A 12,647-nucleotide genomic window follows, 5' to 3' on the forward strand; every position below is an offset into this window, starting at 1 on the left:
TATGATATATGCAACTATGATGTTACGATGATGTTTACACAATGTGAGTGTTACAGTGTATATTCATGACACGCCATGTATTTTCTGATTTTCCTTTCATGGGCGCTTATGATGATTTTGTGACATGTACATTGTTTTAGTAATGTTTTCCTTACTACTGCTTATGTTGCAGAATAATCAGTAACCTATGTGTTCTGTGTAACTACTGCTGGCTTCCCCAGAGTAATAGTATTGTGTAATGTTCTGACAACTGATTGGGTAGCAGTGTATTACTGACATGTTGTGTTTGGTCTAATGATGTTGTGAACAATGCAGTTTATTTTTCTATAACTTGTTGTGTTTCCTTTGTGGTGGGGATAGTGCGCCAGTGTGTTGTGTGTGTTGTGCAAACGCTTTACACATTGCTCGTGCCGAGCTACTAAGTGGGTGAGCAGGGGTTATCGTGGGTGTGTACCTCCCTGACCCTGACTAGAGTGGGTGGGTTCTGCCTGGCATGGGTGCATACCCTAGCCAACCAGAATCCCCAATCAACTGCAGGTGAGGGATGAATGAGAAAAACATGTGACTCCTCCTAAGCAATGAGAGTGAAGCGAGGTCTGGCCATAATGGATGCTGTCAATGCACTAGAAAAATTGTGGTGGTGTGAAAGTACTTCTTTTTGTATTGTTATCACGATTTTTTTGTGGACTAATGCAGCTGTTTTTACCGCTAGCCGGTCTCCAGCACATGCGCTGTGACTCCTAAAACATGTTGAAATCGACTAACCCCATATTATCTTTAAATATAAGGCCATAGTATATGGGGCCCAAAAACCACTCATGGCATGGAAAGCTAAATATCACCTATAAAACACAGCACTACTGTACCATCCACTAGTGCAACCAGGCCCTACCACTGTGACCTAGCTGTTGCAATGTAAACCATTCAGCCTGACCTGTCAAATAAACCCTTTTTGACAGAAGAAAACCTTCCTTTAAAATATTATTGACATCCCATGTGTTGGAAAGTGGATTATTGGTAAGGGCAGGTAGGTACCACACCTCCCCTACTTAGGTCCAGTCAGGGTCTCAATAAATTAAATTAATCCTGGCATAACCATTGGTAGCTTGGCAACGAACAACAAGGCTGTACTTAGGAAACAATGGAGGTCATTTTAACAATGGCGGTAATACCCGCCTACTGCTGCAGTGACTGCCTTCACCATACCACCGCGGCAGCGACCATCCGTCCGCCAGATTATGAGCACTGCCTGACTTTTGCCACAATTAGGGCAGAAATCTGGCAGCATTTATACTGGTTGACGGTGGTGACCTGGCGCTGCTAACACCAGCACCGTCCCACCAGTAGAACGCCGCTAGCAGTATTTTGAGCTGCAGTACAGCCTGGCGGTGTTCTGCTGGTGGGATGCTGCTGGCAGTAGCAGTGCCCCTTCCCATTCCCTGCTGGACGACCTCCTAGCCCAAGGTAAGTCAGGCGTCCGACAGGGGAGGGGGGTGTTGTGTGTTTGTCTGAGTGTGTGTGTGAATGTGTCTGTGTGTTGTGTTGTTTGCATGTGAGTGAATGTGTGTAAGAATGGTGAAGTGAGTGCGTGTCTGCATGTCAGTGTGTCTGTGTATAAGAATGTCTGTGAGTATGTCTGGACAAATGCATATGTGAATGCGTGTATGCCAGTGAATGAGTGAATGTGTGTCTGCCAGTGAGTGAGTGAATGCGTGTATGTGTGTGTGTATGTGGGGTGGGGGTGAGGGGCGCTGTGACTGTAGAGGGGCTGGTGGGTGATTTGTGCATGTGTGTGCATTTATGTGGGGGTGAGGGGTGAATGTGTATATCAGAGGGGGTGAGGGGTATTTGGTGGAGCGGTCTGGGGTGTGTCAGGTGAGTGTTGGGTGGGTGGGGGAGCCTCCTACTGGATACAGGTAAGGAATTCCCTGTCACCTTTAGGGCCCACTGCCATGATTTTCGTGGCATTGCTATGGCTCATAATGATGCCGGCAGTACTCTGTGGGCTGCAAGGTCAGAGATTGACATCTCCAGCCTGGTGGCTCATACGGGCATGGCGGTATGAGTGGTGAAGTGGCGGGTGGCTGCACCCAACCCGCCACACATAATGTAGCGGTATGTACCGCCAGCCTGTTGGTGGTAATACTGCCACATTAACAGAGTTAAAATGAGGGCCAATGTGTATAAAGCATTCAAAGATCACAAAACAGTAATCAAATAAACCACAGGAAACAGCTTAAAAATCCTAAACCAATTTATAAAAATATATTATATTTTTATCTTTAATTTGACACTAAAATGAATACAATTGGATAACGGGATCCGGAGATCTGATTTTTTAAAGAATAACTAAGTTTTATCACATTGAAACTAATAGCGCCACTTGGAAAATCTGACCACACATCGACTGGGGCAAAGTCCTAGTTTGAGGCCGACAGCGATGGAATCTTGCTCAGCTACAGCAAGCTGGAGGCAGTGGTCAAAAGTTTACCTTCAGACCTAGCTGGTCATTATGACTTCGGCTGACTTTTTCCAAGACCTCGGAAGCTGTTGCCACCAACAGGGCGCCATATTTTGATTTAGGTAGGATTTCTGCCTGTTTATGGGCAGAAATCTGACCACATTGGCCTGGTAAACTGAGAAAGAGACAGGACTCCGCCACACTGTATTATATATCGTAATATACCCTGGGGGCACATATATCACACCATAGGAATGACTCATATTTAAAAACAAGATAGTTTAAGACTGTTAGAAACAAACACTTTAGAAGTACTTTTAATTCCAAAGTCGAGTTAGGGGTTAACTTTATTTTAAAATGGCACTGGGCACCTCAACAGTGTGCCTGTGGGGGTGCTCCTATGCTGGGGTCCCTAAACCTACATGCCCTACCATATACTAGGGACTTATAGGCCGGTTGATGGAGCCAATTATAATTAGCATAATTTGTATAATCCAGTTTACTCGGAGCACTGGCCCTGGGACTGGTTAGCAGTACCGTGGGCACAGCCAAGAGTCAGTAACCACCAGTATCTGTCCAAAATATTTGGGAGTGACCAGGGAAAACAGGAGGAGTTTCCTACACCATGTAAGCCTTGTAGCCCACAATGCAGGGTGTGTGGAAATTGTATAACATTAAACAATATTATTTTTCGTTGTAAACACTCCAACCCTTGAAAAAGCTCTCTCCAAGTCAACAAGGAACAATGCAAACAGTTAATACTTAAGAGGCCTGAAGATAACTGCTGCCAAAAAAATTATCTACCCTTTTTTCATAACTTCTGCTACTATAATTCAAGGAGGTTTCTTTAAATAAACTGTATCATTTTGATCCACCTGCCATCCTGTCATGTGTGCCTGGACTTCAGTGCCCTCTACTCTTCCTTTACCCTTATCTTTGCAATATAAAAATATTCTTGCGGAAAAATGTTCACACACATCTAGAGCTGCCCTGGTGATGTGCGGATATTGAATGCTTGATTGGGTCAAGTCATTCTTCATACACACCACTGCCCCAGACAGTAATGTGGTTAAGAGATAAAAATACAGCAGACTAATAAACACATATAGCTAAACACTTTGTATACTTTTGTATGCCTCAAGAAAATTATGGTTTGTAATTTTGGATCACATTTCAAATAAATGCATTATATGGCCTTGTAAAGAAAAGCAAGATTCACTTAAAAAAATGCTGGTGGTATGGCGAGCACAGAAGCAGCCTGGCTGTCTGGTAGTATGTCTGCCTACCCCCTAAGTTACATACTCACTGGCAGAAAGTTCTAAGCAACATACTCACTGGTAGCAAGAGTACAGTGAAGAGAGAGCTGCACAGGTCCTGAACTGCAGTAGAGTTGACTCAGCGGCAGTGGTTACTTGCATCGCTATTCCTCAATGTGATGACTATCTTGAAAAGATAATACTACTCCAAGATGGCTACCACATTCAGCGCTAGGCCTAAATGTGGCTATCTTGAAATTTTAACACTGTTCCAAGATGACTGCCACCTTCAGCACTTGTCCTGAAAGGAGTGTATACTTTGAAAAATTATCAGTGTTCTAAGATGACTGCAGCATTCATCATCAGTCCACTGCCATTGGCAGCCAGCTCCCCTGCAGCACATGACCAGCAGAGTGGTGGACTCACTGTGATGAAGTGATTGGGTTTCGACATCTACAATCCAGTTGTTTACAGTGAATGACCAGAGACACTCGCCTCAGGTGTGATTCTGGAGAAAACCTCCCGTTACAAGCACCACTAAGCTAAGAATCCACAAAACAGCAAGGGGTTAATCTACAAGATCCTAGCGCCACGGAGCGTTACTTTTAGTGACACTCCGGTGGCACTGTGCCATTTTCCATACTTACAAGGCGCCATTAAGTCACTTTGCATGGCTTAACACCACCTTGTAAATATGAGCCCCAAAAGCAGTTTTGTGCTGCAGAGGGGTGTGCAATGGGTATTTCTGTAGGCGTTCTACTGCAACACCCATTGCATTTTGACACTGCCCCAGATTTACGAGGATTCATAAAACTGAGGCAATGCCAAAGACTAATGCCACCCCAGGGTTGGCCTTAGCATGGCACAACGAGGAGAAATACTTTCATTCCTCTTCGTTTTTGTTTTTTCTATGTCTGCTGCATTCTGGGGAAATTTGCGAGATGTTCAAAAGAAATGCTGACTTAAAAAGCACAAACGTGGAACTTGTTGTGAGACAGTAAAAATCATCAGTTGGCCTTTCCTAAATGATTGTGTTATGAAAGGGGCATGTGCAGAAGACGAAAGATAAGATAGGAGAAATGTCCGAAATGAAGTAATTTGAGGACACAATAAATGAAGCAAATGTGCATACAGATTATAAATGAAACGTGGTAGGTAAGAAGAGAGAGTCGTTGACGGTCATTTTGAAAGTTCTAGGGGGAATAATTTAATTTGAAAGGAGACTACTGTCGATAGAATTCGCCAAATTCGTAGGTATGTGAAAACCAGGATATCGCACATTTGTTGAGAATCATTTCACATAATTACAAGCTAGACTTCAAAACGATTCAAAGACACAAAACTCTGTTTCACTGTTCGTTTGGATCAACTGTTTTATTGTTTTCTCATAACGCCTTTATTCATTGCCTTTAGGTTTTCCAAATAACATCTCTTGTGAAGTGTAAATAATAAAACTAACAGAATTATTAAATATGTTTAATGTTCTTTTATAGATACAATAATAAAAGGATAATGGAAAATCAAGCTGATAGGTTGTACAGTATTTATCTGACCAGCAGTTTCATTGGTGTAACTGCCCTGAGTAGGTGCAAAATGGCCCTGGAGTTTCAGAACAGCGCAGTGAATCCAGTGGAGGGTAATATGACACATCGTAGGCCTCTGTCAGTTAAATGGGAAACAGCACGAGGGAAGCCTTGACATGTTTGTTCATGACTAGCATGGTACATATTGTTTGATGAACAATAAAAAGTTCACTGGCTTTAAGACATCTAGATCTGTCTACTTGTATGGAAGTGCACATGGGTCACGAATGAGCCTTCTCATGAGGAAATGTAATCAAACCCTGTTTTGAAGCAAACTGTGTTCTAATATGCACATTTTGAAGGTAAATCCCATTATAGTTTAAACATTAAATGTGTTTATAAAATTATCACAGAAAACTGTGAAAAGACGATATTTCAACATGGAAAATCTGTGTTTTATCCATAGAGCATTGTAGTCTTATCGGGTATGAGTAAATGTGCTTGTAAAGGATTGGTTACCATGTAACCTCCGACATGCAATAAATAAATGCAAATTACAGGCATGTTTCTATGTTTTCTCTATAACATTTGTGAATGTTCATTTTGTAAATGTGAACATACAAGTGCAGCACCAGAAACAGGCCCCATCGTAGACCACTGAGCGCAGCAGAGCCTGATGAAGTGTAGTGACACCATTGGTTTCATGCGCCTACTGACTCATGCATATCTCAAACCAGCTCTCAGCACCTCTACAGTGGTGGAGACTTACTTCTGGGATCAGCAGTCAGTGGTGTGCAAGGTCACTTTAGTTCACAAGGTTAAAAATCAAACACTGCAACTGTGTGGGCCAAAGTAAACAGAACCATCATAGGGAACAAACAGTATCATGTATGTGAGGAAGACATTGCAATCAACAAGCTTCTGCATGCCCCATTCCTGAAACTTTACTTTTGTTTGGGTAGATGTCTCTTGCACATGTTATGGCTAAAGCTTCTTTACATATACTTTTCAACAAAATTATATTAATTTATCATATCTGTGGAATGATAACTTTACAAACCCATTCCCCAATATCCCACCCCATCCCCACCCACAAACAAAACAAATGACTTGGACATATGAAAATGGCTTTTTACAGTGAGTAAAAAAGTTTATCACAGTTTTGGTAACTTGCATGAGTTCATACTGAAACTAAATCTTTCACATGTTCTTAATGATTTTGTTTTTAATACTGTTGTGCTTTAAGGTATGTTCCGTTTTATGCTCTAAAGCAATAGACCCCATACAGCTTGTGCTTTTTGTCTGGGAAGCCCACAAAGCGAACAGCTGCTTCGTCAGGGCTGCAGCGTCTCCGTGGTCTGGAGATTGGGTAGCGCACACTGCCGTCAGCCAGCCAGCCGGCGTCGCAGCGGTCGTACCCCAGGAGTTTCCATGCCGCATACATCTGGCCTACTTTAGCGATCTGAGAACCGTCGTTCAGGCAGGCCTGGACCGCTTCGTCATAGGTCAGCTTTGTGTGGTGGATGAGGTAATAGAAACGCCCTGGGAAGAAAAAACGGAAGAGGAAATAGGCTATTAAAACATATTCAGAGTGTTTAATGCATGGTCTTCCTGAAATGCTAAATATTTTAATTGTAATTTTCTTCATATACGAACAGAAAATTCCCAAATACTTTTCCATCGTTCTATAGACTTATAGTAGTAACATTCTTAGATGGATTACTGTGGATATTCACCACACCACATAATATCTTTCTATACAGGGGACTTAAAGGTTCATCCAGGGCAGCATTTGTACAGTTAAAGCTTGTCCAGCTGTGAAGTCGGACTTACATATCACTTTCTTAGCCATATCTATGGACGTCTTGAGAACTTTAAGAGTTCAATAAACAGCGCTGACTCCATAGAAAAGGGTCATGCAAGGAAACAAAATCATAATGGGACATTATAGTTATTTCAACAGAAAAATATAACCTACATAGGAATGAAAGTAGCAGTGAATATTTTGTTGCAACCAAACAGAGAATTGTGAGAAATGTGAATAGGCAACTTATGATAACTGTCACAACTCCGGAAACAGGGGACAAGTGAATTCGCACATTTGCAATAGGCACGGATCAGCTGTTAGCAGCACATGCAGAAGAGAGGGGCGTAGGCAATGCATGGATTCATCATGGACTGAACACCACGCCATATTGTATGCGGAAATTCTTACGGTATGGTGGAGCTAATGGCACTGCGGGCCTCATTACAAATGCCCTATCGAAGTTACTGACCTCATCAGAAATACAAGATCGACGGAAAAATCATAGATATGGAGAATTTCCGCCGGATCATTTCAGCTGCTGAAAGCAAAAATGTTAGGATGAAAGCCTGAGAAGAAATGGGAAATGATTTACTAAATATGGCCTGCTATTGCTTTCTTCCCCTGAGTTGGTGCACAAGCAGACTGCAGAGCACCATGCACACACCTTATACCATGCTGCAAAGGTGAGCGCTTGATGCATAGCATAGGTGTTGCACTGGAAGTTACCCTTCCAATACAAAACCCTTTGCCTACCCAATTTTTAAAACATTTCACCTCTCTGTACGGTGCAGCACACATACAATGTGTAACTGTTTGGAGAACTAAAAATATTTTTCCAAGTTTGCACTTGCCATAAGGAGGTGATATATTTTGCCGCTAATCCTGGTCTAACAATTTTAATAGAAAGGGCTTTGTATTAAAATCATGGGTGCTTGAACTGTAAAGCCCATGTACCGATGTATTGCCCTCTTGATGCAAAGTGGTGTAAAGCAGCACAGCACATTATTTGCTATGAAAAGGGGCACTTTCCAGCACACAAAAAACATACATTACTTTGCAGAAGGGCCAAGTTTCAATAAATCTGCCCCCTACATCTTGTTTCACGGTCACCACATTTTTCTTTCTGGCAGCCTGGACTAGCATATTTTACTTTGAGCAGTTGGAGGTTGAAAAGGACCTCCCATTAAATATGCCCTGCCTTTTAAAACATGGTAATGCTGGTTATTTCTGCTTGCCATTCCTTTCTCCTTAGTAAGGCCATAGAAATAAGGTGCAAACGGCAAAGGAAGGAAGAACAAAGGACCTTGGCCTGCCAGCAGATCTCCGGCAGAAAACAGCGGACAGTTAATCACAGAGTATGAACCAATAGTAATCTTTGAATTTGAGAGGGGAAGCGTGGACAGGGACAGCATGTAAAAATGGTCGCCATGATCTGGCAAGAGGTTCGTCTGTGTTGTCATACTGACCCCAGACAGGTTGTTTCCTGATCTAGAAGGTGGCCTGGGCTTATTTTTCAGGGGACTTTCTTCAATGCAATAGAAAAGCTCCTAGGTAGGGACAAGAAACTCCACCTGGAGGCTCCAGGGCTGTGCCAACTTGACAGTCACCTGGTGTGCACTACTTGGGATGATTTTACATTCTGCAAATAGGGTTGGGTGGACTGAACATTTGAAAAAAAACACATATGAAAAAGCAGATCAGCAAAATGAGAAACCATGATCCAGACTCACTAAGAACAGGGTTGAACATTCAAGTTTTTGCCTTAGTAAGAGTACTCTTTACTTTGGTAGCACATTTCCAATATTTTCATAAAGGGAACATTTCAGGAGTAGTCAATGAAGTGTATGAGCCATATCTTCCTTTGAATACTTAAATGTAGAAATCCAATTGCTGAAATTCGATAACTGAATTCAAATATATGTTTGCACATTCAACTTTTTCTCTCATGATAAAAGGATGTTTCTTACTTGTTGTGCCCTATCATCTCTGCCAGGTAAAAAATGAAGGTTTCACCTTCCTATTGCGTATACGGAAACACGTTTCTAGTCATGGGGGATTTACTGTAAATTGTTGGTGAATAGCCACAGGCTGAAGTGTTTGAAGGTTTTGATCAACATTTATATCACTGCAATCCATCCTGTCATCTATCCATCCAGCCATTCATTCACCCATCCATCCATCTCCATTAATCTTGGTGGTATATCCAAAGAGAAACTGGTAACAATATCTTATCTTTTAAAGTGGAGTCTAAATCCTCCACTCTGTGAATATTTTGTTACTGATTGTGGTGTTCAGATAACTGCCTTTTACTACATTACCCCAATGGGCGTTGTAAACATACTGCATGAACTTTCGTTACAGAAAACTCTCTCTCCTAGGCAATATCAACAAGAATGCAGACATTGTTTAACTGTCTGTAGGAAAGAAAACATAAATTCTTCTGAACCTTAACCATCTCCGTAACGCGAGATCTTACTTTCTTTTTTTGTGATTGTGAATTCAAGTTCAAGGATAACAACAGTTGTAATAATGTATGACAAGTACGTAGCCTGCATTCCTTCTTATTGAACTGGTGACGTGTTGCCAAATAACCAGAGTTCAATTACTTTCGTAGAACAATGTGAATTGAGAAATTATAATTATTATGATTAAGATTTTATGAAAAATTTTGCACATATGGCCAGTATGGTGCACGTGAATACAAAATAGAAACAACACACAGATAAAGCCCTCATGATAAGTGTCTTATAAATATCCCTTTCATCACCCCTCCAGCTGGATGTACTGTTAGCGGGGACCCAATAATTATAAGGGGGATAAATAAAGTGAATTAGGAGTTTCTGGGGAATAACATATTATAAAGGTTGAGAAAATAGAGAACCTTGCAGGCACCTTGTAGGAGGAACCAGTGAGAGTTTGTTGCTGGGCTAGACATTAGAAACATCGGAGAGCAAGGAAAATTGAAGAGAAAAAGTGACAAATGATCTGACTAATGCCACTAAATAGACATTACAGAATATACAGGTGGAAGTGGAACAAACAAGGGTTATAAGAGAGGAAAACTAAGTAGCTGAGCAGGAAAATCAGAAGCGCTGAATTTGGAAATATATGTGATATAATGTAAATATGGCAATGAAACATGACAAATTAAAATTCATGTTTAAAGTCACATGTGTATGAATGTGGGTTTCACCAATGTGAGGGCATAAGTAGTTTTCCACTTCTGTAAGGTCTATCTCCCCATTGACAAACACTGGGTTACCCTACTACATTTAATAAGTGCTAACCTTAGATTGGGAACAGATAGAGATAGTTTTTATGCTCAAATGAAATGTACTTTATAATCCCCTTTAACTGTGAAGTCAGATTTTAGATCACAATTCTCAAAATGCCACTTTTAGAAATTTGCCCTTTTCTTGTTCCAACCATCTGTGCCTTCTGCCAGTGTCCTAGGTCAAATGACTGTGAATTGCTCTGCTGTGCAAGTTTGTGTTTACCTTCCAGACAGTGATACAAATAGGACTTAGGTATGGATAGGATGGGCCATCCTGGCAGGATGACTATGGAGGGGCTGTGCCCAGCCCACTTACATTTCACATGGCTTTGCCACCTGCACACAAAGGCACTTGACACTAGGGCCCTCATTACAACTTTGGCGGTCAAATCCATTGACCGCTGAAGCCCAACCCGCCATTTGACCACCAGTGCTGGCGGTCAGCAGAAGGCCATGTTACGAGTGGTTGCTGCTCACCACCATTCTTGAGGCAGAGAGCAGCCATCATCCGTTTTGGCAGTCTGCAGTGCAGAGGCTGTTCCCTTGCCGGCACAGCCACGCCAGCAGGACTCCACCTGCATATTACGAGTGGCAATATGGCTCAGCAGTGTTCTGCGGGTGTAATGGTGATGGAGATGGAAGACCGAAGGACCCATCTTCTCCCGGATTTCCATCTTGATGGAAGAGGTGAGTGGGCGTCCGATTGGGGGGAGGCTGTGGTGTGTTTGGGGGGATGTGTGTGTGTTTGCGGAGGGGGCGCTGAATGCGTGCGTGTCTGCAAGTGTATGTGTATGTGTCTGTGAATGTCTGTGTGTGTGTATGGGGGTGTCTGTATGAATGAATCTGAGAGAATGGGTGTGTTTGAGTGCATGTCTGCGTATGCTGAATTGATGTGTATGTGAATGCATACATGCGTAAAGGTGTGCCTATGAGTGTATGGATGGGTGGGGAGGGATGTGTGCATGTGTGGTGACCTGTATGTGTGTGTGCCGGCAACAGAAATTAAGATTACTGCCGCCGGGTGCGTGACCACCAGGCTTTTTGTGGTGGGGTGACTGCCATGGAAAGCCTGGTGGTGTGCAACCTCGTAATCCGGATGGCGGCCTGAGGCCTGCCGCCAGATTGGCGGAGGACACAGCTGGCCATGGCAATGGAACCGCACAGTTGGGCTAGGTGGAGTTGTGGAGGTTTGACTTCAGTGAAACCCCACAACTCGTAATATGGCGGTCTTCACCGCAGGCTCTGCAGCTGTGAGACCGCCACAGCGAGTCTGGAAGTCTCAAGACCGCCAGACTCATAATGAGGGCCTAGGTCTTTCCTGCCTTTTGTCACCCCTAGGCAGTTTTGAGCCTTGCCAGGGGAACGGAAAGAACTTCCCAGAATCAGATGTGGGGGTAGGACAGGGATTCCCCATACAAAGGTATAAATATTGGATCTTTAGTGTCACTCATCAGAACACTCCTGGGCCCATGGATGTTACAGAAGAAGGGCTTCCCTGCAGCAAGCTGACTGCTGCTTGAAGCACTGTCTTGCTGTATGGAAGGATGATTGGATTTTTCAGACACAGGGTTAACAGTCTCTGGTGTCTGCTTTCCCTTACACATGTAAGGACTGTGTCGAGGAATACTAGGACTAGTGTAAGAAATTGGCTTTTTGGTTGAGGGTGGTGGAAGCCCCACTTCGGCAACATCCACAATCCTTGTCAGGGTGAACCACAAATAGTCACTAAATGAACTCGTGTTTAACCCTAAGGAGCTTGGTGCAAAGCTGTCACAGTTAATGTAGAGGCAATGCGTAAAGTAATTTATGCAGCACACAAACAGCAATAAAGTGAAACACAACACAAGAAAAATCCCAATCCAATTTAGAAAAAATAAAGTAAATTGTATTAAATAAAATGAGATCAGAATGATAAAAATTTAATCTGTAGAACCAGATATGCAATTTTAAAGTTTTAAATAGATTCAGCGCCTAAAGCAAAAGTGCCACTCGTGGCCATCTGGTTGTGCTAGACTGAGGGAAAGACACAAGTTCAGGTTGACCATGATATAGCGTGGGCCAGATACAGGGACCAGTTAGTCCCACTGAAAGGTTACTTTCCTGAAATTTCCTTAAGTCTGCTGAGAAGAGTTCCATTTGTAGTGGAGGAGGTCGTGAGCACGTCAGCTGAGCAGTTGCAAGGAGACTACTGGAGATTGTTATGTCTCTGTAGCTCAGAAGGGTCAGCCAACTAATCCTTGGAGTCACCCAAGCTAACCTGGGAAGAAGGTAAGCAGATTCTTCTTCTTCCCAGAGAGCAAGGCAGGCCTCAAGCAGCAGGGCAGCC

The 12,647-nt window shown here is 42.8% G+C and overlaps 1 protein-coding gene across 3 annotated transcripts in view; it reads right to left on the reverse strand.

The window, feature by feature from the left end:
• Positions 1-5,064: 5,064 nt before the first annotated feature.
• Positions 5,065-12,647, reverse strand: part of HAPLN1 (hyaluronan and proteoglycan link protein 1) — a 329,203-nt gene continuing 321,620 nt past the window's right edge. For all 3 annotated transcript variants that reach the window (XM_069224798.1, XM_069224791.1, XM_069224806.1), the window contains one exon: positions 5,065-6,782. In XM_069224798.1, the coding sequence (XP_069080899.1) occupies positions 6,499-6,782 (284 nt within the window). In that variant the 3' untranslated portion in view covers positions 5,065-6,498. The remainder of the gene's footprint in view (positions 6,783-12,647) is intronic.

Source organism: Pleurodeles waltl, chromosome 1_1 (assembly GCF_031143425.1).
Source record: "Pleurodeles waltl isolate 20211129_DDA chromosome 1_1, aPleWal1.hap1.20221129, whole genome shotgun sequence".
Taxonomy (NCBI): domain Eukaryota; kingdom Metazoa; phylum Chordata; class Amphibia; order Caudata; family Salamandridae; genus Pleurodeles; species Pleurodeles waltl.